The sequence below is a fragment of the Mixophyes fleayi genome, chromosome 2, assembly GCF_038048845.1.
Source record: "Mixophyes fleayi isolate aMixFle1 chromosome 2, aMixFle1.hap1, whole genome shotgun sequence".
Lineage (NCBI taxonomy): Eukaryota > Metazoa > Chordata > Amphibia > Anura > Limnodynastidae > Mixophyes > Mixophyes fleayi.
In genome coordinates, this window is record NC_134403.1 from 49,747,111 (window position 1) to 49,774,793 (window position 27,683).

Sequence of the window (27,683 nt, forward strand, 5' to 3'; positions counted from 1 at the left end):
CGGGGCCAAAATGACCCGATTGGCCTCACCCCGCCCCCTCCCGCCCTCCAAAATGGCGTGTCTCGGTGATATCCGGGATCCGGGAGAAATGCCAGCTCGCCCAGAATTTCGGGAGTCTCCCGGACTTTCCGGGAGAGTTGGCAAGTATGTTTTCAGCTGATTGCTGTCAAAAACAGTTTTCAACATTTAGGCCTAGTGAGAGCATTGTATACATCCCCTTTAAGTACCCTACTATTATGGCTCGGTGTCTGCACACTGTACATACATAGAGCTGGGGCTCTGCTTCCATATATAGGTATTAGCAAGGATCATAAGCCCCTGTATTGCAGTGACCAGTCAGCTCTCTGTGTCCTCAGATCACATAGCAATGAATCACAGCAACCATAGTGAAAGTTTATATAGACTTTTATTAGCACACCATCCTTTCTCTATCCTTGGCATTTTTAGCTGCACTAATTGTCTAAACGAAGCTATGGGAAGAATTCAGGGAAATTGATTTTTTTCCTCATGTCCACAAAATAAAGATTTTTAATCCAATATGCTGCTAAATGAATGCCCTATTTCTTTTGTTTTGTTTTATTTTATTTTACTTAGCTACACTTAAAAATAAAATATTGTTTCCGGTCAAGCCAACGATCAAGGAAGGATTAAGAGCTCTTAATTGTGGGCTTTTTTCATAGTAGAGTATTTTGTAGTTTATAGACCATTGAACACCATCTGTAAATCATACTTACCGTTTTATACCTTACAGAAACACATATTTTTAAATTACAATTAAGCTGACTTTCATTCAGGGCTTTCATTAACCCCATTAAGCGTGACAACAAAACATATGTCTACATACTCTGAAAACATCAACAGAGGGTGTAAGAGCTCTGTGACAATCACCCACGTGCCTTGGCCCTAAGATTTCTCATCGAATCACACTTGACAGCTTTTTCACTGAAGCATGTAATAGCTAGCAGAAAATCTGCATACACCATCTTGCACTTATAATTGCAGCTACTACTGCCATTTTGTCCTTGGTTTTATTTTTACATACTACAGATTTCTCTGGTGCCTGAATTTTGTAGCTACTACGAGTCTCTTGTGCGCCTTTAACCATAATCAATATTTAAGATGTGTTTGTTTGTGCAGTGATCAAAAACTTCAAATGTATATTTCCCAGCATTTCCAGGGAAAAACTGGAACAAATCGCACAAGACAACAACCATTTAACATGGCCAAACCTACTAGCTGAATGTCATTCCCAATCACTCACACGAAGGCCGGACTTTTTGGTCATAGGCTTGTGTTTTATTTTTACTGTTTACTGGGAAACTCATGCAATACAATGTGTCAAAGTCGCAAAGCACAGAGTGTTGAAAATTTGAATCTTGCTGCTTTGGTCTAAAGACGCTGAGGCAGCATTACTGTAGAACTGTTCAACTCAAGAAGAATAGGCTGGAGAGCTGTGAAAATATGCCTTTACTATGTGGATACTTGCCAACATAGGCAAGTTGTTTCCCAGGAGGACCGGGGGGCAGGTGGGTTGGGAAGGCGGGGCTCAAAAAAATTGTGTCATTAGGGGCCACAATGACGCATGTACGGCATCACTAAGCCCCGCCCACTCCATTTAATTTACAAAGGCGGCCAGGATTCGGGAGAATTGTCTGCTCTCCCAGGAGTCCGGGAGGAATCCCAGAAATTCGGGATTCCCAGCAATTAAAACAGCCCTGTAGGGTAAGAAAAATGTGGGGTGCAATGAGGCACAATAGCGGATCACTATTAAGGGGATCTAGAGACTTCATCAAATTTGAAACCCAATAGTGGCAGAGACCAGCCATTTGTGCCACCTTCAGGTGTACCCCAAGACGAAGGGGACCAGTTAGCGGTAGGTACCCCATTTAAGAAACATACAGCTCCTGGGAGAAGAGGAGTGTGTACATGGTGGAAGAGTATCCAGGAGTAAGGGAAATATTTCATGAAAAAATGTTTAAGCCCAGAGCAGTCTGAAAGCATTGAAGAAGAGTAGTTTCCAGCATCAGCAAAGTTATGTGGGAGTTTGCTCAGGACCATCTTAACAATATTATGGGCCCCCGGGCAAGGCAGTGCACCGGGGCCCATATATATATATATATATATATATATATATATATATATATTTATTTATTGAGAGAGAGAGAGAGAGAGAGAGAGAGAGATACACACACACACACATATATATATATATATATATATATATATATATATATATATTCCAATTAGGAGCCCTGCCTATGGGGCCACCTTGCCCGTGGGGCCCCCGGGCACCTGCCCGTCGTGCCCAATGGAAAAGATGGCCCTGAGTTTGCTCTGTACAGCAGCAGGAAGACAGTACCTTGAATAGAGCCTCTATACCATTAGTGGGGAGGAATCTTGTGGCTACAAGTTGTGTAAGGGATGGTGTGCACCGAGAGTCTATGCATATTGGCATAATCTATGTGAGGAATGCAAGAACCCCTGACACATAGAAATTGTGTGCCTATATGTATAAATAGCTATGACCGGATCCTGTGGAACTACTGCACCCAGAAATAGAGTATGTGAAATACCAAATATGTATTGCTGTGACAAAGAACTGTGTTGGAGGAGACTGGTGTTTGAATATTTCATATCTTATTGAAACCACTATGCTGTGCTGGTGGAAAAGGTGTTTAAAATAAGGTTTATTTGTTATATATCATGAGTCTGGCACCCAACAGTCTTTTGTGATTTTGCACTACACCACCGCTAGTGTCCACTGCACACAACACATGTGTTAAACACCTGAGTATTCAGAGGACCCTCTGGTCGCAAGTACCACATCCATAGACAGAGCTGAAGCGGAGAGCAGCAGTGACTGGGGTAGCACACTACATCATGGCACCCCAAGTAAGTCTACACGCAACTCCAGCAGGGTCTTACAACAGCATGGAAGGAGAAGGAGCCACCACAATGGTGGAGGGACAGACCTATGATAGAAAAGGAGATGTGAATCACTGTTGTTATATTACTGGGGAATGAATACGGACAAATAACTAGTACTGCTGACATGTTACTAGACATTATGATATTATATTATTGGGCAGCTACTACTGGAATATAACTATTATTGCTATTGCTGGGATATTATTCTGTAGCTACTACTGGCATGTTACCACTACTGCTGGCATATTATTGAGCAACTGCTGCCTGCTGGCATATTACTTAGCATGTCATAATATTGGGTATCTGCTAATGATATATTGCTTTTACTGCTATCATATTACTGGGCATTACCACTGACATACTACTGGGAATCACTGTTGTTGCTGGCATATTGTCCGACATTAGTGCAACAGTACATATTACTGAGATAAGTACTGTACTACTACTGGGCATTGCTACTACTAACTCCGGCATAACACTGAGCATTACTAGTACGGATTGCATATTACTAATCTAATGCTGGATAGGGTTCAATGGGTTGCAATTTCACATAGTGGCTCAGACATCAGGAAGGTTAGAAAACCTCCAGGGAGTAAATTTATGAAGCTGCGGGTTTGAAAAGGTGGAGATGTTGCCTATAGCAACCAATCAGATTTGGTACATTCTACAAAATGACAGCTAGAAGCTGATTGGTTGCTATAGGCAACATCTCCACTTTTTCAAACCCGCAGCTTGATAAATTTACCCCCAAGAGTGAGGCAGAGGTATTGTTCAAACCCCTGGAGTGTAATTAGAAGGCCCAGAAAGAACACATGCACATCCACAAGCTAGCTAGGGCAGAGAAAAGTGCAAGAAAGGGGATGCATTATACCTCAGGCCTCACACAGTGACACAGTGCCACACCAAGGATAGAACGTTCTGCAGAGTACAGGAGATTTGTTGCCTAAAATACTAAATATGAGGTAGATAGTAGAGATGAGCGGGCTCGGATTCCGCTAATCCGAGCCCACCCGAACAGTGCGGATCCGTACGGGATCCGAGCACTGTTCGGATATTTCCGGCGGGCAAAAAATTGAAAACGAGGCTCTGTCGTCCAAGTCTCGCGTCGAATCTCGCGAGGGGTGGGAGGGAGTGCCCAGAACAATTCCATCTTGTACCTCTTTTTTTGGCATTATGTGCTCAAGCTACCTCGGTGCAACCTTTTGGCCTAAAAACAATATTGTGAGGTGTTCAGAATAGACTGGAAATTAGTGGAAATGATTGTTATTGAATGTTATTGAGGTTAATAATAGCGTAGGAGTGAAAAAAACCCCACAAAACTGGTTTTTAGCACTTTTTATGCTTTTTTAAAAATAAATCAGAACCAAAACCTTTCGTCGGATGTTTTGGCAAAACAAATCAGAACCCAAAACCTCAAGCTAATCAGAACCCAAAACCTAAAACCCAAAACACTAAAAGTGGCCGGTGCACACCCTTAGTAGATAGATGAGTTGTTGCTATTTTATAATCACAGTGCAATTTCATTCTGGAACTGCATTTGCTAAAGGTCAATGTAAGCCGCTAACAACTGCCTGGTTAAGAATTGTTTGTCAGAGACAGAACATTGTCAGAGACAATGAACACATTTCATCATTAAAATACTGCCATCATTTTTTTGTACATTTTTGTCTATGGAATTTAAAACATTGGAGGCGATTTATTACAAGCTAATTGAACCAGACTTTGCAATTTAGAAGAAATGTGGTAATTATTGTGTGTTGAAATACGCTTAATTCACTAATTTTTGCCCGCACCTCCTAGGGGCACCAGCCAATAACTAGGAAATATCTCAGTACCCCAATTACTAGGTAGTGTCTCAGGTCTAGTGGGCAAAGTGGAAATTTAGAAGTGGCGGTATGGAAAATGTAAGTGAATGGAATTTGATAGATTTACAAAGGAGAAGGAAAAGTGATGGCATGGCATACCAACATATACCAGTCCATTTTGACCACTGTTCAGGACCCCAGGGACTGCCCTGGGATATGCCTCGCAAGTAACTAACTGCCTTAAAGGCATGGCTGCCCTTAACAATTATGGGCCCCCTGACAATTTTTTTTTTTTTATATATCTCAATGGCTAAATAATAAAAATAAGTTCAGAACAATAATATTATTATGCTTTGTGCTCCGTAATGCAAACAACTGGCCTGTTAGAACATAGTCCCTTTATCAAAAGTTTCTTCATAATATAATTTCTTGCAGTAATAGACTGAGCTCCATGAGTTTACGTGCCGCCAATATTTTTCCACTCTATCCTCCAGAGGGGCAGCCCTGACTTTTCACAGGTAGCAACAGTACTTACATATGTTTTATCTATTTTATGCAAAATAGACAATGAAAGCAAATATCTGCATTGCTCCATGGTATTGCTAGGGCTAGCCTTTCATGCACAGACCAATTTCACGCACTATACACTATGCAAATTGGCATACATTCCACTCTGCCTCAGCTGCATAAACACCTATCAACATCCCCTCCATCATTATCTCTATCCTGTCCCATCATCACAATCAACCTGTCACCTCTTATGTACAGGCAAAGTTGTTTCTTCCCCTCTGTCGTTCTCTCACTTCCCCCATGCAGGTTTCTCTCAATCTCTCCATCCATGGTATTCTCTCTTCCCCCTCCATGGCACTTTCTCTCTCTCTCCAGGGTACTCTCACTCTTCCAGTGTTCTTTCACTCCCCTTCTCCCCTTCTCCAGGGTTCTCTCACTCCCCTCGTCCAGGGTTCTCTCATTCCCCTTCTCCAGTGCCTGTGCCCCCACTCCAAGGTTCCCTAACTCCCTTCCACCATAGTTCCCTCAATCCTCTTCTCCAGGGTTCTCTCACTTCTCCCCCACCTCCAGTGTTCTCTCATTCTCTCCCCCCTCCAGCATTGTCTCTCTCCCTTCCTCCAGGGTTCTCTCACTGCCCTCATCCAGGGTTCTCTCACTCACTCATCCAGGTTTCTTTCCCTCCTCTCCTTCTTTATTTTCTTTCCTAGGTTCTTTCACCAGCTCGTCCAGTATTCACCCCCTCTACCTTCCTCTGTTATCTCACTTCTCTCCTTCAGGGTTCTCCCACTCCCCATCTGTTACAGCTCACGCCCCAGGTATCAGCTCCTAGAACCACTTCAGAGGTCTTCACCTATAGTAACCACTTTTCCCGTAGAGCTAGATACGCTTACAGGTACTCTAGTAGTAGGAGCTGATAACCTGAGAACGTAGCACTGGTGTTAACGCAGAGGTGGAGTGAGGATCCCGGCAGAGGTTTTGAGGGTCACCGGCAAAACTGTAGCGTCTAGATCCAGGCCGGCGGTCAAACAGGTCACAGGCAATATGGCAGCGTCAGTATCCGAGCAATGGGTCAGGGTCACAGGCAAATAAGGAGAGTCAGAATCCAGGCAAGAGGTCAAGGGTCACTGGCAAACCACGAAGTCAATATCCAGGCAAGGGTCAGCAATGGTAATCAAGATAGCAATAGCAAGCAAGGAGCAATAAAACAGCAAGGTAGTATGCAGGGTAGCAGGGACTATAACCAGCAGAAAAGTTTGTCCCTCCCTGCCTAATATACTGGCAGGAACCAATAGGATACTTTGGGGCATAGCAGGAAATCATCAGCCACAGGGGGCTGATGATTAATTATTCATGTGCGCGCGCACCCGGCTGCCCAGGATGCCGGGACGTGGCGCTATAACAAAAGAGCGTCCCGACCGTTGACTTGGCGACGGTCGGGACAAATCGGAAGTGACATCCCAGTTGTCATGACGACGGCCGTGATACTGGGCCAGAGGAGGAAGCGAGTCGTGGTGGTGCCCAGAGCCGCCGCAGCTCGTGACAGTAATTCCCCCTTGAGGAGGGGTCAAGGAACCCCGACATCCAGGTTTTCCAGGAAATTTTTTAAAGAACTCGGCGAGTAATTTGTCTGAATGTAAATTTCTTTGTGGCACCCAGGAACGTTCTTCGGGGCCATAACCCTTCCAATGGACGAGGTAGTGAAACTGACCCTGAACTTTCTTTGAATCAAGGATCTTCTCGACTACAAATTCTTGATGTCCATCCACCGAAACTGGCTGAGGTCTAGTGGACTGTTGAGGTTTGAATCTTTTGGAAAACCAGGCAGGCTTCAGCAACGAGCAGTGGAACGTACTGGGAATTTTTAGAGATTCAGGGAGTTTCAGTCTGAAAGCTACTGGGTTGACTTGTTTTAAGATGGTAAATTGACCAATAAACTTGGGTCCTAATTTCTTGCAGGGTTGACAGAGGCTTATATTCCGAGTAGAGAGCCACACTGAATCTCCAACCTTGAAGGAACAGGCAGAGCGATGTAGATCGGCAAAGACTTTAGACCTAAAAGAAGCTCGGAGTAAAGACTGATGTACTGATTTCCAGATCCTCCTAAGCCGTGTGGCCGTGGCCCTGGTTTCGGGTGGCCTATCAATATATAGAGAGGACAATGAGTTGACTCTGGGATGGTACCCAAGGTTGAAATAAAAGGGAGAGTACCGGGAAGAAGAGTGGCATGCGTTGTACGCAAATTCGACCCATGGAAGAAGGTCAGCCCAGTTGTCGTGATTCTTGGCTATATACAACCGTAGATATTGCTCCAGGGATTGGTTCACCCTTTTGGTTTGCCTGTTTGACTGCGGATGGTAGGCACAGGGGTGAAGGCGTTTGTCTTCCAAGTCTTTTTTAAAAATAGCACTGATCCCACACCTACATCTGAGGCATCCACTTCGATGATGAATGGAAGGTCTGGATTTGGATGTCTCAGAAGAGGTGCTGACACAAAGGCACGTTTCAAGGCTTCGAAGGCAGAAATAGCGACTGGAGACCAGATTTTCGCGACGGCTTCCTTGCGGGTCAAGGCTGTAATAGGAGCAACAAGAGTAGAAAAGGAACTGATAAATTTTCTATAATAGTTAGCGAACCCCAGGAACCTTAGTATTGCTTTGAGATTTGAGGGTCACACCCAGTCGAGAATAGCCTGTACCTTTTTGGGATACATGGCGAAACCTTCCGGGGAAATGACATACCCCAAAAATGTGACTGTGGAAACTTCGTACTTGCACTTTTCTAACTTAGCATAGAGGTGGTGATGGCGGAGTTTCAGAAGAACTTGTTGTACATGTTCGCGATGTTGTTTTAGTGAGTGGGAGTAGATCAGGATGTCATCTAAGTAGACTACTACAAAGGAGCCTAGGAATTCACGAAGGACATCATTAATCAAGTCTTGAAAGACGGCTCAAGCGTTATTGAGGCCAAAAGGCATGACGAGGTATTCGTAGTGGCCTGTTTGGGTATTGAAGGCCGTTTTCCATTCGTCGCCTTTACGGATACGAATCAAGTTGTATGCTCCACGAAGGTCAATCTTTGAGTAGATCCTAGCTCCTTTAAGCGGATCAAAGATGACCGAAATAAGTGGCAAAGGGTATGTATTCTTTAATAGTTATCTTATTTAATCCTCGGTAGTCAATACAGGGCCTCAGGCTGCCATACTTCTTGGCCACAAAGAAGAAGCCTGCTCCTGCAGGTGACTTGGAAGGCCTAATATAGCCTTTCTGCAGATTCTCCTCTACATACGATTCCATGGCTAGTGTCTCCTAAATAGACAGGACGTATAATCTTCCCTAATTTGGAACGTGGGACAAGATCAATAAGCACAATCGTACTCCCGGTGAGGAGGGAGAATATCTGCTTCCTACTTGAAAAAAAACATCATGAAATTCCGGATAAGGAAAGGGTAGCTGCTCTGGGCAGGTATGAGTAACCCTGAGCAGCAAGGATAAACAAGAGGAGGAGCACAGAGAGCTCCACTGGGTTTCTCACCTTTAGTCCAATCGATACTGGGATTATGGAGGGCCAGCCAAGGATAACCCAGGATAAGAGGTACCGAGGGACAATGAATTAAGTACAGAGAGAGAGTCTCGGAGTGAAGGGCACCCATCTTCAACTGTAAAGGAGGTGAGCAATGATGGGTCTCACCTCTGTTCAGGGGATTCCCATCCAGCCCATACACAGTGATTACGGTTTCAAGAGGAACAGCTGAGAAACCCAGGGACTGGGCAAGAGTCAAGTCTAAAAAATTTCCAGCGGCTCCACTATCCAAAAATGCAGGAACAGAAATTACTTGTCCACCGTACATGAGTTGGGCAAGTATCAGTAGAGAATCCTTCGGAGAGATAACCTGTAGGCCTAAGTGTACTCTCTCCATGTTCACTTGGCCTGGTCTTTTCCCGGTTTGACGGGGCAGGTACGGAGCAAATGGCCCTTCTCTGCACAGTATAAGCAGAGGCCCAGATTACATCTCCGGGTACATTCTTCAGAAGACAACCGATATGCTCCCAGTTGCATTGGTTCAACTTGATCAATGGGAGAAGTTTGAGAAGACACCGGAAAAGAGGGCGAAGGATTTTCCTTCTCAGCTTTCCTTTCTCTGAACCTTCGGTCGATCCGAATTGCTAGTTGCATGAGCTCCTCGAGAGATCCCGCAGTTGGATACTGGGCAAGGGAATCTTTCATTTGTGCAGAGAGACTTGACCGAAAATAGCTACGGAGAGCTGGGTCATTCCACTCACAGTCCGAGGACCAACGCCTGAAGTTGGAGCAATATTCTTCAGCGGAACGTCGTCCTTGCATTAAAGATCGCAGCTGTGCTTCTGCAGAAGCCATTTGGTCTGGTTCGTCATAAATCAAACCTAGGGCATCAAAGAATGCATCCACTGATTGTCGTTGAGGACTATTGGAATCCAAACTGAAAGCCCAAGATTGAGGATCCCCTTGTAGTAGTGAGATAATTATTCCCACTCTCTGTTTTGGTGATCCAGACAAAAGTGGCCTTAATTTGAAATAAAGCTTGCAGCTTTCTCAGAAGTTACGGAAGAGTCTGCGATCTCCCGAAAAAGTGATCTGGTAAATTCATTTTTGGTTCCACCACAGAAGGCTGAGCTGCTTGTGAAGCTCTTGATGCCCGCTCCTGTGCAGCCTGGCGCTGAGACAGCTCTTGGACCATTTGGGACAAGGTCTGGATTTGTCCTGCCAACACTTGAGCCAGACTTGGTTCCATAGGACCAAATATCAAGACAGTTCACTCACTCCTAGAGTATATTTTTGGCCAGTTATAATGTTACAGCTCACGCCCCAGGTATCAGCTCCTAGAACCGCTTCAGAGGTCTTCACCTATAGGAACCGCTTTTCCCGTAGAGCTAGATGCGCTCACAGGTCTTGTACTGTAGTAGTAGGAGCTAATAACCTGAGAACGTAGCGCTGCTGTTCACGCAGAGGTGGAGTGAAGATCCCGGCAGAGATTTTGAGGGTCGCCAGCAAAACGGTAGCATCTAGATCCAGGCCGGGGTCAAACAGGTCACAGGCAATATGGCAGCGTCAGTATCCGAGCAATGGGTCAGGGTCACAGGCAAACCACAAAGTCAATATCCAGGCAAGGGTCAGCAATGGTAATCAAGATAGCAATAGCAAGCAAGGAGTAATAACATAGCAGGGTAGTATGCAGGGTAGCAGGGATTATAACCGGCAGGGTGGTTTGGACCTCCCTGCCTAATATACTGGCACAGCAGGAAATCATCAGCCACAGGGGACTGATGATTAATTATTCATATGCGCGTGCGCCCGGCTGCCCAGAAGGCCGGGACGTGGCGCTATAGCAAAAGAGCAACGGTCGGGACAAATCGGAAGTGACATCCCGGTCGCCTTGACGACGGCCGGGACGCTGGGCCAGAGGAGAAAGTGAGTTGCGGCGGTGCCCGGAGCCGCCGCGGTTCGTGACACCATCCAGGGTTTTCTTCTTCCCCCAGGATTTTTTCCTCCCCCTTTCACCAGCCCCTCCAGAATTCACCCCCCCCCCCTCTGTTCTCTGACTCCCTTCTAGGATTCTCTCACCCCTCCAGGATTCTCGGACTGTACCCCCTCCAGAATTCTCTCACTCCACTGCTAAGGTCCCGTCCCCCGACAGGGTTTTTTCTTACTCCCCTCCTCCACAGGGTTTTCTTACTCCCCCACCCTTTCCACAGTTCTGTTACTCTCGGTGGTTCCTCTCCTCTGGCTCTGTAACTCAATTAAGTGTCACATGTGTGACATAATAGCACTACAGCACCAGAAGGAGAAGGAAGGTATAGAACATGATTCTGATTTTTTCTTTAGCAGATCCGTGGTATTACTATTATACTGGAGGCACTTTGGGGCAGATAGAACTACCAAAATTGTTAAGAGCTGGGCCCTAATAAAGTGGGATTGTGTGGCGGAACCCCCAAAAAGCTGGACCTGGGTATAGAGGAGGAGACCCGCACAAGGATTTGTATGTCTATGTGGATAGTTAAGCAACACACCCTGATTACACCCAAAGCTGTAATCTCTACTGAAATGGGAAATACACTTGTTGTTGTTGCTTTAAAATACAACAGCCTACTGGAAGTTTATCTTTTATTTTTATTTTGTAGCCTCTATCATTTGGGAGCACATTCCCAAAACTATACCAACATACTGTAGTGTAAGAGGTCTTGACAAAAAAAATGAGTGATATTTAATCCCGAAAGGAAATGTAATGAAACTGATTCAGTAGTCATCAGTCTCCTGGTCTGTTGTGTTTTGCTTCAAGTATAAATAATGTTAATTTCCTTTGAAGTGCCCTTGTAATGCTTGGTGAAATAAAACAGTCTATTCTATTGCTTGTGTGTAGACAGGTGAAAGGCAGAGAAAAGACGACTTCTGTTCCTCCACGTTTGCTCATTATGAAGTCCCACCCAGCTTCTACAGATCCACCATGATCCTGAGACCGCAACTGGGACTAGGGGCAGTCTCCCGATTACCATCGACAAAGAGCAGAATATTGATTGCAAGTCAGCGTTCCTCAAGTACCGCGATACCTCAACAGGAACTAGTGACAACGGCTGGAGCTGTCAACAACTCAGACACTGCAGGTAGATGTCCTATTTCTTAGAATTGTAGCTTTATTTTTGTTGTAATTATGACTCTGTATAATATTTTGCCAGCTGTTTTTCTGATTCTGAAGTCTATGTTGTAGATAAAAGATATACTAAAGTTTCTAAAAAGGAAATGTGGAAGTATTTCCCATTCTAACCAATCAGATTCTAGCTACACTTTTCTAGAATGTAGATAAATGGTAGCTACAATCTAATTGGTTGCTATGGGCAACACCTCCACTTTTCCTTTTTAGAAAATTTACCACTATGTCTACGTCCTACGACTGCCTTTGAAATGATTCAACCAGTTATTGTACTTTTCATTCCCAGATAGTGTTCTGTTATAGCCAATTCCCTTTCTTATCCTGTTGAAACCTGGTAAAAACATCACTGTGTCCCTCTGTGTTTAACATACCTGCCAAACCAAATGAGCAAATTTGTGGAAAAATCAAAGCAAATTTACCTGTGGTTAGTTCCACCTTTGCTTTGAGTTTTGCCTATGCTTTGGACACAAAGGGCCTGATTCATTAAGGTACTTAAATTAAGAAGGTTCTTATTTAAGTCTTCTGGACAAAACCATGTTACAATGCAAGGGGTGAAAATTAGTTTTCTGTTTTGCACATAAGTTAAATACTGACTGTTTTTTTATTTAGCACACACATATTTGATAGCTTATTTGTACACTGAAATTTAAAGTTGATGTTTGTGTGCTACATGAAAAAACAGTCAGTATTTAACTTATGTGCAAAACAGAATACTAATTTTCACCCCTTGCATTGTAACATGGTTTTGTCCAGGAGACTTAAATAAGAAACTTCTTAATTTAAGTTCCTTAATGAATCAGGCCCATAGTTCTCAATTCAGACAAACAGTTTGCAATGAAGATATAGAAGTGTATTCCATGTTCAGGCTCAGAATAACAAAGTACAAAACATTTTGGGTGCTCTCTTCATCAGTCCACAAAGCAGTCTGTCACAGTGCAAAACAAACAGAATTCACAACTAAGTGCGACGTTGTCACATCTCGTCTGTCTGAATTCATTGCACACTATTGGTCTGAGTATGCATTAGGTATCTCTGAAATCTTTTTGTGTTATGAAATAATAAGAACAAAATCATTTTTCCTAAATCTACTACTTTTCCCTTATATGATCCGAATCCAGGGTCAAAGTGGAATTTTAGAAGTGGCGATAATTTTACAAAGAAGGCAACAGGAGAAGTGGCAGTATGACATACCACCATATACCACCCCACTTTGACCACTGAGCCATATAAGTATTTATATTAATATGCTATTTAAAAATTACAAACCCCACCCTTAAAAAAGAGAAATAATTTGGGCACACAGATTAGTTACAAAGTTATTCTTACTTTAATTTGTGCTAGAAAAAATGTGAAATGTATGGGTACAGAATTATAAAATGACTTCACTTTAAGGGGTTATTATGTGATATATAATTAAGAGGGGGTTTTTTTAGTGGAAACTAAAAAATATTCCAGAATATGTATTATATATTCATTGACATAATAATATTTTCGAATCTGTTGCAATGCAGTAAATTCCTAATGACCAGACCAATTGCTGAAATTGCTACGTCTGTTACAAGCCCCCAGCATAGAGAGGCGTAAAATTAGTAATAATTTTATCAGTGACACAGAAATGAACATAGCCTTCCAGCAAGATTTTATGCATTTTTGTTTTCAGGTTTTAAGCAATGTTTATGCTTGAAATAAAAAGTCAAATTTAATTGCATTATTAGTATTCACTGACATTTATCTTTCCCAGACTGTAGTTATGTGTCCAATTGCTGTTTGTTGCATAATGTCAATTTGCAGAGCCATTAGGTGTCAGACTACATTATACCTTCTGTACATTTTCATATGTAATTGGCTCACAGACTTCATAGAAACATATAATTTGATGTCTTATGAGATATAATTGGCTCATCAAGTTTCCAATTTTTTCTCTAAAGAAACATTATTGTCCATGGCAGATAAGTACCCATTGACCCATCTGCTGGTCCAAAGCCTAAGGCCTTTTTTATGCTCGTAGCCTCAGGCCATATTTGATATTCGTTTGGGTTTTTACTGAGCTACTTATTAACTCAGCTGTATTTAAAAACTCAAAAAAAATCTTTTGTGTTAGTTGGTACAGTGGATGAGGTTTCATATATATACGGGGGTGAGTCAAAAGTTATCCGCACTCTAGCTATAGAATTTATTTTAATCAACTTTCAGAAAAGACAAATACATTATTTTTCAACATAGTCTTCCTACTGTTTAATACACTTTGTCTATCTGTTAACAAACTTTCGTATTTCCTCATTAAAAAATGTTTTAGGCTGAGCTGCGAGTCACAAGTGCACCGCTGTCTTTACCTCTTCATCAGACGTGAATCTTTGTCCTCTTAGGGGAATCTAATAGGTGATAGTCCGATGGGGCAAGATCAGGACTTTAGGATGGATGCTTTAACACCTCAAAACGAAGTTTTTGGAGAGTGTCAACAGTATGAGCAGCGGTAGGCGGACGTGCATTGTCATGCAATTACACAACACCCCTGGATAGCAGTCCTCTGCGTTTTGTTTGAATTTTAGGCTTCAGCTCTTCAGTGAGCCTCTCACTGTAATGAGCACTGTTGATTGTTGAAACTTTTTTCTGATAATGTTCCAACACTGGCCCTTGAGAATCCCACAAAACTGTAAGCATCAATTTTCCAGCTGATGGTTGACTTTTGAACTTTTTCTTGGTGTGCGATTGAGGATGTTTCCATTCTATACCCTGTTGATTACTCTCAGGCTTGTAGTGATGAATCCATGTCTCGTCGCCAATAATGATTCATTTTAAGAAACTTTCATCTTCCTTAGAATATTGGTCCAAAGTTTTTTAGAGATGTCCAAATGCTTCTGTTTGTGCTCTTCCGTGAATTGTTTCGGCAACCATCTCACACAAACTTTTCGAAACCCAAGTCTGTTGTGAATTATTACATAGCCAAAGTCATGTCTAATGTGCAAATGATTTGCAACATAATCCACTGTCATTCGTCTATCCAACAGAATCAGTTCACGTGCACGCTCAATGTTCTCATCAGTCGTGGATGTGGACGGGCATCCGGCTCCTTCTTAATGGCTGACACTTGCGGAACCTCCTTTGAACTTCTCTATCCATCCATACACACTTCTTCATGACAAAACACTTTCTTCATACTGTGCACAAAGACTTTAATAAATATCAGCTCCAGATACATCCTCAGACCACAAAAATCAATCACTGAACGCTGCTCTTCTTTCATACAAATCACGTTAACAAGTGGAGCAGCCTTTTTTTCTTGCACTGTAGTCACATATGAACCTATGTAACACGTTCAAACCTGCACATCAGTGACTGGGGAGACAGCGACCTAGTACGGAAAGGGTTGATAAGACAGAACCGAAGTTTTAATATAACTGGAGTGCGGATAATTTTTGACTCACTCTCATATATATTGGGTAGGCTTTGGCTAGGCATCAAACTTAGATACCTTTTTTAGTTTACAGAAGCCATTGCAGAGGAGTAAGCACCCATCTATTTTCGGAATCAGTGTATTGGAGCCTGATCACTCACTATGTGACTCTTCAATCACATGTCATTCCAGCATTTCTTAAAATTATTTCTACACTGATTCTCGTTGTGCTTCTGGTATTCTATAAGGTTTTAGCTTAACCTTAACCCCTGCTTCACTGACTGTTGTTTTACCTGGCATGTCCACAAACAAATCTCTATTTCTTGCGAGAAACTCTTTAGCCTCATGTTGAAGGCTGAGAGTGTTTTGGTTACTATTACTTTCGGAACCAGAAGTATATTGGTTAACGGAAGAGCCAGGGTATCTGACAGAGCTACTATATCTTTCTACAGTTTTACAAGGTTTACATGATATATCTGTTCCAGCTTTCTTTTCTTTGACTGGTATACTTTATAAATAACTTCACCTACTTTTTTTCCACTATTTAAATGGTCCTTGCCATTTAGCCAAAAATTTGCTTTCTACCATGGGTATCAAAACAAGCACTCTGTCCCAAGGAGCAAAGGCGCCTAATTGGGCATTACAGTTATATCCCCCAGTTGTTGTCCCTGTTCAATATGCTCTATCACTGTAGGCAAAACTACAGCTATTCTGTCCTGCATTTGAGAAACATGTTCAATTACAGTTTTATAAAGACTGATTTGCCCCTCCCATGTCTCCTTTGCAATATCCAACAAACCCTTAGAGTGTTTCCCATACAGCAAAGGAAAAGGTTAGAATCTTGTGGAGGACTCTGGAACTTCTCTAGTGGCCACTGTCGAATCTAAATCAGATTGTTCACCTGTAAGTGTCCGTTTATCAGTTATGAGCTCATCAGCTGGAGAGAATTAAATACACTGCATGGTTTGAGTGTACAATAATCTCTGCTTTATTAGTTACAAGTCCCCATCTATATAGCAAAAATCACGTATTACAGAAAACTACGCCCCAAAAGGTTTTAACCACTCATGCTCCCTTTACACAGATGTTACTACATTCTCTCATTATCAGACAGGAATACTCCACAAGGGGGGGGGGGGGTGGCTTATCTCCTGTCTGGTATGCCCAAGGTTATAAGCATAGCCTTGCAAATAATGAATTACTCCTACGAAACAGGTGCATCTAATTTGTATTTAAGCTATAACAGAACAAAATGGCTATAAGGCAACAAGATGGCGTCAGCTTAGCAAAATCACATTTCTCACCACTAATAAATAGGGTAACAAACATTCCCAATTTTTAGCCATCTTTATCTACTACCTTCTTTAACATGTACTTCAAGGTTTTGTTAAACTTCTCCACTAAACATCAGTCTGAGGGTGATACACAGAGGCCCTCAGCTATGTAACCTTAAACAGGCAGCATAATTCTTTCATAATTCTAGACATAAATGGCATAGTCTGGACAGTGAGGATCTCGTTAAGTATCGCTACTCTGCTGAAGACATATACCAGTTCTCTGGCAATTGCCTTAGTTGATGTATTGAATAATGGTATCACTTCCGGATATCTGGCATCGTCATCCAGTATCACCAGAATATACTGATCACCCGAGAAAAACTTTATTACCTTTATTACCTACCAAATCAATAGCTATCCTTTGGATCGGGACCTCAATAATGGGTAATGGGACAAGCATGCTTTATAATGTGGCCTAGGAGCATGGTATTGACACTCAGGGCAAGATGCACAGTAGTCAGATACATATTTATGGACCCCTGGCCAGAAAAACCACTGCAAGATTCTTTTTTCTACCCGTAGATGCCCTTCCGCAATGTGATCATGAGCCAGTTCTAACACCGTTCTTCTATAGGCATTAGGAACTATTAACTGTTCCACAATATATAATTAACAATTAGCAGCAATATGGCCTAAGCCACCACATCTAAAACATCTAATCACATTTCTGGCAAGCAGAGCCGTAACTTAGAATTCTTGCGCCTGGGGCGAGAAAGGCAAATGCTGCCCCCCTAGCCCTCAATTTTAACTAAATGTACCTAAATTGTGCCCCCCTTTAGTGTTGCGCCCTGGGTGGTCACCCCTGTCGCACAGCCCTAGTTACGGCCCTGCTGTCAAGTCTTACACAAAGCTGTAACCTTCTTGGCATAACTGACCAGCACCCAGGTTCCAGGACTTCAGTCTCTGGATGTTTCAGTTCATTCCACCATGCAGCACAGTTTTCCCCTGGAACAGTCTTACCAGAAGTCACTGTGCATTGCCATTGCGGAACTAGGGGCCGTTGGGGTGTACTCATCAGTTCCTCGGTTATTGAATACATCTTCACCACAAGCTGGTCTACTGTTTTGGGTTCCTTGTGGCTTATCCACTTGCGCAGAACAGTGGGGACCGTAGATATCGATCCATCACAATTATTTTCATAATTTGTGGGCCTGTTGAAGTCTCAGGTTGTAGCTTCTTGTTAGGGAGGTGGATTATTAGGTCATACATCTGACAGAGGGGAGGTTTATGCACCTGGTAGCCCCAGTGATGTACTTGTTGTACTCTGGCAGACATCCTGATACCCATGTGAATCAGAATTTCAGACTTCAGTATATTATAGTCCTTGACATCAGCAAGGCTTAAATCAAAGTATGCCTTTTGCAGCTCCCCAGATAGGAATGGAGCCAATAGTCCTGCTCATTGAACTTTAGGCTAACTTTCCCTTTTAGCAGTTCTCTCAAAAGTCGTTAAAGAGGCTTCCACATCATCTCCCTTGGTCATCTTTTGAAGGAAATTACTAGTCCTTATGGAGCTGGAGCTAGTGGTGATTTCCTGATAAAGTGGCGAAAGTCTGCGGTCTGCGATCTTGTTGCTGTTGCCTCCAGATCTCCTCAGTGACTGTCTGCTGCACCCTGGTAGCTTCCTGCTGGGCAGCTGTAGCTTGTAGTAACGATTTAATCACGTCCTCCATCTTACCTCCTTATCTCCTGGTGCAGGAGGAGGGAAGACTATAGCTTTCTTGATCAGCTTATGATGACCCATATTAATGTGAGGATATTTCCATGTAATAGTCTGTTCCAAAATTAGGTGTCTGTCACTTTAAATTTTTAGCACAATTTTTATGCTTGCGATTTGAAGTGCAATGTTCACATTCTCCACCATGTGTCGCAAGATCAGGTTAGGGGTACTATCTCCTGGGGTAGACTGCTGTTCTTTGCATGCATCAGCCAAATATATCACACCAATCTAGTGTTTTGGTTCAAATGGCCTCAGCTAATTTTATTCACTAGGATCAAAATAAACAAAACATACACAATATCCTTGCTTGTCTGGCTTCTAACTAATACACAGGAACACCCTCTCTAAAGTGAAGGACCTAGTGTCCCACACACATACAAAATAACAGAACTTATTGGCTCTCAGGTGCCATCTGACCTCCTCTATAGGTATTGAGGTATTGAGAGACTGAAGAAATAAACTCATGGCTATTTAACAGCACCTAATCAGATGCAACTCCTGGCTAGCCAGAAACTTGATAGCTCTCTGGAAGACCCAAAATGGGCTTGATGAATGTAGCCTGCCCTTTTATCTCCATTCATAACTTCAGCCTTATACTGGCTTTTGTGTATATATATATATATATATATATATATATATATATATATATATATATATTATATACATACACTTTTTTAAAAAATTCTCCTTTTAGCCTTTAATCTCTCATGTTTTCTTGTTAAACATATTTGAGCGAGACTTCAAAGTAAAATGTAAAATTGCATTAAAAATCCCATTACTTCAACATACACTTCCATACTTCAAATGTAGTGCAATATTCTGTTAATGTACTGTATGGACTTTGTGGGAGTGGGGTTCAATGCTTTGTAGTACTGTAAATTAGTTTATCTCACTTAAATTGTAGAGACGTTAAGTGTCAACCTAATGTCAAACTAGACATGACTCTTCAGTGGGGTGAAAGTCTGTTTTTGTCATTGGGTTATAAGGGCATGATAGTAGACATACAACTAAACATAAAAATATATTCTATAGTATTATTTTGTTACAAAATGTACATTGTTTATATAACGTGTTAATATTGCAAGGGAGTAAGTATGACCGATAAGCCCCCAGAGGCTTCTAACCTACTGTAAGTCTGTCACGAGCCGCGGCGGTACTCACAGCCGCCGCGGCTCGCTTCCCGTGCGCCCTGGCGTCCCGGCCGTCACCATGACGACCGGGACGTCATTTCCTCTTCCTGCCCGGCCGTCACCAAGGCAACGGTCGGACGCCTCTACAATAGCGCTGCGTGCCGGCGGTAGGCGGGCGCATGCGCATGACAGGCAGGCTGTGGGCTGATTTAACTAGTGGGCTGATATTACAGGCATTAGCCTGCATCTGTGTATTCCAGGGACAAGCCCTGATTAGCCCTGCTCTGTATGAGTAATTAGCCTACAGCAGTGTATCCAACTACTGATTGGTCTGTATTGGTATTTAAGGCAATGAGGTCTGCTGCCTCATTGCCGGTTATAGCGTTCTGTCCTCAGTCCTGCTGCCTGCTTGTGCTATCCGTTTTGGTTCCTGCTACCTTAGATTTGATCACCCGTGTTTGACCCCTGCTTGTTATTGGACCTGTGACCCTTCTCTTCTGACCTTGACCTTCGCCTGGATTTCAGATTTTGCTTCACTGCCTGTGAGTTTGACCCTTCGCTTGCCTTTGGATATTGCATCTGTGCCTGTGACCTTTTGACCTAGGATTCTTCTTTTACTACAGTCCACCAATCACTCCACTTCTGGGAAACTCCTTTAAGTCAGTATACGCTACTCGACCCTCGGTCGGCCCGCAGCCCAGTCTGTCCCCACCACTAGGGGCTCCAGCGAACACCTGGCCTTCTGAGTAGTTCCCGAGTTTCACTGTACTGACTTGGGAGTTCCTAACAAAGTCCTGTGAAAAATGTCCCTTTTGCAGGATTTACTGCTAATCTCCCCATATATTTCAATGGAAAAATATTAGAATTTTCTATTAAACCCCAACAATGGTTCCTCATGGAGACTCCCATGGGACCTCCACCATATTCAATTACAAAGGACTTGTGTTGGCCAGCCTCCGGAACCTGAGAGCCACCAGTGGGAATGGTCTGAAGCTGGTCCAGAAGTTACCCTGAGCTCCTGTGCTCAGGAGCCAGCTATCAGTTCTAACCATATGTCAAATCCTCTGCTGCTCAGAAATAATTACGAAGCCCAACAGTAATTTTAAAGCTGCAGAACTCTTCTAACTCATACAAATAACAGTGGCAAGGGGTGTTACCGTTACCAATTAAGAGCAAGTGAGGGGTGGACAATAAGATTAATGCAATAGTTTCCTACAATATCAATGTTTTATTCCAGAAACCAGGATTTTGTTCTTATAGCAAGTTTATATTTGCGCTGATTAATCTATCATTGTCAGTAACTCGGAATGTGATTGTATTAGCACAGCCTTGTAAATATTGGCTCAAAGAGACTGGCAAAGGCAAAGGATCATGTATCACAGAAACAGAAGGTTGGCAGCGCCCTCACGTTCAAAGCTCCCACTGACAAATGAAAATATAGAAACCATGAAAGTGACATTTACACACTCGATGGATTAAGGTTCCCGCTCGATATGCAGCCCCGCAGAAGTAATATTTAAATCCTGTTCATTTGATTCAAGCAGCTGCCTTATATTAAATCTAAGCTAGGGCAGTAAGTAGGCTGTCAAGTCTGGGAAGGACGCTTTAGTGTTTCAGAGAAAAATGAAACCTAAAAGGACAGGAGCATTTTAAGAAACGATATTAGAAAACAGGCAGCGTTGAAGCCAGTATATGGTCTATTGCCAGGAATTATGTATGTGCATTGAGTACAGAGCACAGAAGACCATTTATCCACTACAGTAAATAATAAGGACATTAGAAGGCATTGAGGAATTACGCAGCCATGGAAAGGTACAAGTCGCCGTATAGTGCATTACTCCTTATAATACACACGTTTTCTAATGAACAAAACAATAATGACATTAGAACTCAACTGTTTTTTAATATATATATATATATATATATATATATATATATATATATATATATATATATATATATTCTTTACAGTTATACTTATATTAACATCCCTTGTATATTATGCAAAAAGCATTTATTTTGTTTGACAGGCCAGCTTGTAAAATAAATTTGTGTTTGATAACTGGTGGCACAGGGAGTAACACAATATTTATACTTTGTGCTATCATCATCTATTTATATAGCGCCACTAATTCCGCAGCGCTGTATAGAGTATGCACTTACATTAGTCCCTGTCCCATTGGAGCTTACAGTCTAAATTCCCTAACATACACATAGACAGTCAGAAACACAGACTAGGGTCAATTTGATAGCAGCCAATTAACCTACCAGTATGTTTTTGGATTGTGGGAGGAAGCCGGAGCACCTGGAGGAAACCCACGCTAACACGGGGAGAACATACAAACTCCACACAGATAAGGCCATGGCCGGAAATTAAACTCCTGACCCCAGTGCTGTGAGGAGAAGTGCTAACCACTAACCCACCGTGCTCCCTTAGGTAATCATGAATAAAGGTGCCCTAAATACATCCCCAATATTTAGGGGATATATTTATCAAACATTCTAAAAAGTAAAAATGTAGGTCTTGCCCTTAGCAGCCAATAAGATTCTAGCTATTATATATCCAGTAAGTTCTATAAAATGATATCTAGAATCTGATTGGCTGGTAGGGCAATATCTCCATTTTTACGTTTTAGAAGGATTGATAAATCTACCCCCTAGGTCTTGTCCGTTATACTTGATTATATACCTTTTCTGAATGCTGACCAGTGGCTCAGTTCCACTTATCTTGTGCTGTATGATAGTTGCAGTACTCTGTTATTTCTTATTCTCAATGCTCTATAGGTTAATCATCCTTAATAAGTTGTATTATAAATTACTAATAATCAACCAAAAAAAATCCTATTGCACTTGCAATTTGTAACTATATCAGCAGCTGTCCTCAGGAAACTGCAAACATCAATATAACAAAATTACTATAAACAGTTTAGGAATTTTGAAAGCCAGTATTGTCTGTGACCAATGTAATCAAATCCTCATTTATTAAAAACCACAATCGGTCATAAAAATATATATAATAAAATCACAAACTGTAGTGTTCTAAATCTATTAAAAGTGACTCTTATATGAAAACAATCAGTTCTCCAAATCGAATACGGATCCCAATAGAAATATATCTTTCCAGACAGAAGAGATCCTTGTCAGGACAATATTGCAGCAGATGGGAATGTAAAAATTCGCAATATTTTTAAGGAAGATGTATCCACCGAAACACAGAGTCCCAGGGGTAGATTTACTACACTGCGGGTTTGAAAAAGTGGAGAAGTTGCCTATGGCAACCAATCTGATTCTAGCTGTCAGTTATTTAGTACATTCTACAAAATCACAGCTAGAATCTGATTGGTTGCTATAGGCAACATCTCCACTTTTTCAAACCTGCAGTTTATATACCCCCTAAACTTCCAAAATATATTATTCAATAATTAATCTTCTCCTAAGAGACGAGTGGTTGTCTATTTCAGACTTGGGTATTTAGCAAGAAATATACTTGCATGAAAATGTGAATCCTCCTCCGAGTTAGTAGGGATGCCGTATTTGATCCACGGCGTCTATGTTAATAAGAAGTCTCGAAGAAGTGCATTGCTTGGAGCCCAAAGCAAATGTAGCGTGGTCTTAAGTTGTATTAAGGAGGAATAAGTTTTCATTTTCTGATGCGTTTCGTCATCAGCGAGTTTATCAAAGTGGTCAAACTATATTATAAATTACATTGTATGTATGTCCTGAGGTTGTCTCGCGTCGGATTGTTCAGACCCAAAAATCCATCTGAAATGTTTCAATTTGGGATGTAAAGAGACACTTTCTCCCCCTGTTCTGCATGTAAGGACATCACCATGGTGATACAGATCTCCCCCCAGTGAAGGGCTGTATTTGGTCCTCTATTGACAACCTGACTAACTTAATATAATCACTGCTTTGTGTGATACTCACCTGCTGTTATGCTGTCACCACTGTTAGGTAAATAAAAGATTACAAATGCATTCACAGTATTTATTGTAAACATACTTATAAGAACAGCCAATCGCAGTAAACCAAGGAAAGGGGGCGTGCCTACACCTTCACCATGGCGATAGTTGTGGGGGACGGCTGCGTTGGTAGATAAACGTGCTGTGAAGGAATTGCCGGGAGAGCAATCACTGCATCTTCTGAAGATTTGTTTTTAACAATATTCATTTTTATGTAGTATGCAGTTTTATAGTCTGGTCTATTGTGAATGTGTAATTGGCACCTAAGAATGATTTTCCCCATTAGCTCCTCCCCTCTAGTCCCAGAGTAATCAGGTGTAACTATCCAGCTGAGATTGATTCATCCATTTATACCACTTTCATACTGCGCCCCAGCAATATCCCGGGTTGTTAACCCGGGATATTGCCGGGACACAGGGCAGTATAGATAAGAAGATTCCCGGGTCGGGCGGGTTCATACTGCACCTGCCCGACCCGGGTTTTACAAAAAAAAAAAAAGGTGTAAAAAAATGATTTTAATTAATAAAAAATACATAACACATGTTTACTTACCTTATTTTCAGCCAGTGGTGTCTCCGGTGCGTTGCCGGCTGTCAGGGGGACCTCTGGGTACTTAAAAGACGTAATTTCTAGTCCATTAGAAATGACGTCATTTTAGTACCCAGAGGTCCCCCTGACAGCCGGCAACGCACCGGAGACACCGCTGGCTGAAAATAAGGTAAGTAAACATGTGTTATGTATTTTTTATTAATTAAAATCATTTTTTTTTACATTGACATTTTTTTTTTTTACAGTATGAATGGTGAGACCCGGGAATTACCCCTCGCAAAATCCCGGGTCTAAGTCCCGTGATTTTAGACCCGGGATTTTGGGGTTGGACTATTCATACTGCACCAAGACCCGGGTTTTTCAGCGTGCCCCTGCAAAAACCCGGGTTTTTGGTGCAGTATGAATGGGGTATTACTTGTCTAACAAGATCAATTAAAATACTTTTTAATTCTCTAGGCCAGTATTTCTCAAATCCAGTCTACATGGACTGTTAACACTGCATGTTTTCCTTATTTCCTAGCTCGAGCGCAGATGTATTATGTAATCACAGATACATTCGAAAAGATCCACAGGTGGTACTAATAATTTGACTTGTGATTCTGTGGGGAGACCTGGAAAACCTGCATTGATACCAGTCCCCGAGGATTGGATTTGAGAAACACAGCTGTAGGAATCATTGTGCTGCAATATTTTGTACCACAAAGTACGAAAATCAGCGTAAATAAATGAACCAAACAACAGTAGTTAAACTTCGTTGACAGATGGTGCTGTCAATACGAAGAGCCTTATGTGCTAAAACAATAACACATTTTTATCCAATTTTATCCGATAGCATAGGTTACGTGCAGAAATATATAGAAGATGGTTAGAAGGCAGAATTTTCACTGAGGTTCCAAATCCTTCACCTGAATTTGCTTTGTGAAAACGTTTAGAAAACATTTAGTTTCTTTAGTTTAATTGTCTGAAGTAACGTGAAATATATTTGTTGCCTATACCAATAATGAGCTCGTCCCTGCTGTCTTTTCTTTATTTGGCAGAAGTACCTTGGGTGAATATTTTTCTCTGGAAAATATCACTGGAAGTACCTTGAAAAATTTTCTCAAACGTTGTTACTATACAATTAGACATATATACATATACCCGTACATACACAGACATGTAAATGACACAAATGTATGAATGGTAGAATGTGACCATCTATCTACAGCAAAAGTGCCCAAACTCGGCCCTCAAGAGCTACCAACAGTCCTGTATTCAGGATTTCTTTAATCAGGCACAGGTGAGTTAATCTGTTTGGCTGGGTTAGTAATTATCCCACCTGTTTCTACAGATGGAATTCCTAAATCCTGAAAACATGACCTGTTGATAGCTCTTGAGGAGTGGGTTTGAGCACCTGTGGTCTACAGTATATTTTATAAAGTACATCAGGATGATGCAAAGTAAGAACTTAAAGAACAGTCATGGACATTGATATTTTCTAAAGTAGGCAAACTAATACACTTCAGGGGACGAATGGGCGGTCCTCGAACCTTCAAAAGGGCCGTACATTAAATTTTAATCTCAGTTATCATTGAAACAATTTTCTGAATTAGAGAGACACCAATCTGTAAATAACATACAGTATTCACTACAAGGCTAATTCCGACACGCATGAGACCTACCAAAAAAATCCAATTGCAGTAAAAAACGACTATAATATACACAGACTCACCTGAAGACCGAAGACCCAGATTTCCGATGGCACCGGCAGACTGACAGGCTGTGATTCCGAACACACAGATCTTCGGCACTACAGTTTGACGTCAGGGCGCCCTACAGCAATGTTCATTTAAAGTGGCAATGTCTGGACCCTGCAGGTTAAGTGTTGAAAGCCTTAGCCTACGGGGTCCAGACATTGGACCCATTTGAGTTTCACAGTTGGTTTTTCGGTGTATGTTCAGCTTCTCGTTTATATGTTTAAGCTTCTCATTTTTATAGATTGCACTTTTTGGGTTTAGTTGTCCTTTATAGATCATAAATAATAAGTAGCAGAGAAGAAGATATATGTAAAGTAGTCTTCATTTTTATAGTGTTTTAGATATTAGTGGCGTTATTGTAAGATATAGTTAGTATTACTGTCTGTATTGGACATCTTTTTACAAATCAATCCAGTATATTGATCCCTTTGTTCCTAGAGTAAGAGTTTCGTACTTTTATCTGGTCTTAAAAATGGGGCAGGTCACAGTGTTTGTGTTGATAAAGGTTTTTAGCATCATTTAAAGATATTTTTAAAAAAAAGGTGTAGTTCATACATTTCTCACAAATGTGTTATCTTTATTTTAATATATGTCATCTTTTGCTACTGTCCACTTATTGGGCATTTTTTGGTTGGTTAGGATGGTTCATGTAATCAAACTGACCACCCTTTGCACCATGTCCTCCCACAGTATCACTGTACACAATCAAAATCCGACTGGTGTGATGCTGGTTGGAAAATCGTGTCCATCGACAATCCCTACCACTGCATGTCTGATGTCACTGTTTGCCCTATGAGTGAACATTGTAATCTGGTTATTTGGCCCAATGACTGAGCAATCGATCCATGTAATTTGGTTGAACGCTTAGCTAGCAATATTCATAGGTCCATCTGTTTAATTCTGTACAAACTTTCAAAACTTTCCCACAGTTTACCACCATACCCACAAATAAACACAACAATGGGAGTACACACAAAACAGATACAATATAATTATTCTATAATATAAATCGGCTTTAGATCATCTGTAAATAGAAGGAATTCTGATATAGATAGGCATTAAATGGTATGAACATACTTATGTGGTTATTTTATATTTTTAGGTCTATAATGGCTCCTTAGCTTAAAGCTACAGGATTCCCCTCCTTTAATCTTTCCCTACAATATGCATACCTTAAACTTTATGACTTATAAGAACAGTCAAGACACATCATTATTAGTTGTGTGAAAAATGAAAATTCTCTCAGTCTAAAGCTGCACTCCCAGGTAAGGTGAAGAACAAACACCTTACTCTTTCACCGGAGCCTGCTCCATGTCGCCAATTTTCCCTGGTCTCTGTTGTTTGTTTCACTGTCCCAGCTGAAAGTCAAGGTTGTATGAAGCTGCAGTGGAGGGAGGGACCTTGTGAACCAATAACAAGAGGCAACCAGAATGATTGCAGCGTTTTATTTGACTTCCTGCCCCCACCCCCATCCCCCACAGTCATTTTAAAGTGGTGAGCTGAAGGGATTTGTTCTACCCCTGAATCAGAGGAGAAACCGTTTCAGCATATAGTTACCGGGGCTCCACTAAGGGAAAGGGAAACTAGCATGTCATAAAATATATTCTATTTAGCTTGTCAGGGATTTTGAAGGCTGCAAAAAAGGTTTTTTAGGGTGAATGGTGGGGGGGTGGGGGGGTTGGCTTATAGACCACCAATTAGGACAGCCTTGATCTATAGGATGAGGAACTGTGATGTAACTCCTCGACAGGATGCTGTCAATTATGAAAAACACACATATACCCATGGGGCTTTGACAGGGAAGGCGGGTCCTCTTCATCTGTGGGCCCTATAGCAGCTGCAGCCCCTGCACCTATAGTAGTGACATCCTTGACAATGACATTTGTCTATCATAAAATATGTGTTCAGTAATATGTGTTAAAGTAATAAAA

The 27,683-nt window shown here is 41.8% G+C and overlaps 1 protein-coding gene across 1 annotated transcript in view; it reads left to right on the forward strand.

Moving 5' to 3' along the window:
* MTUS2 (microtubule associated scaffold protein 2) overlaps positions 1 to 27,683 on the forward strand; it is a 477,685-nt gene that overhangs the window by 178,468 nt on the left and 271,534 nt on the right. Inside the window, exon 3 of the mRNA XM_075198945.1 lies at positions 11,638 to 11,878. Within this exon, the coding sequence (XP_075055046.1) occupies positions 11,638 to 11,878 (241 nt within the window). The remainder of the gene's footprint in view (positions 1 to 11,637; positions 11,879 to 27,683) is intronic.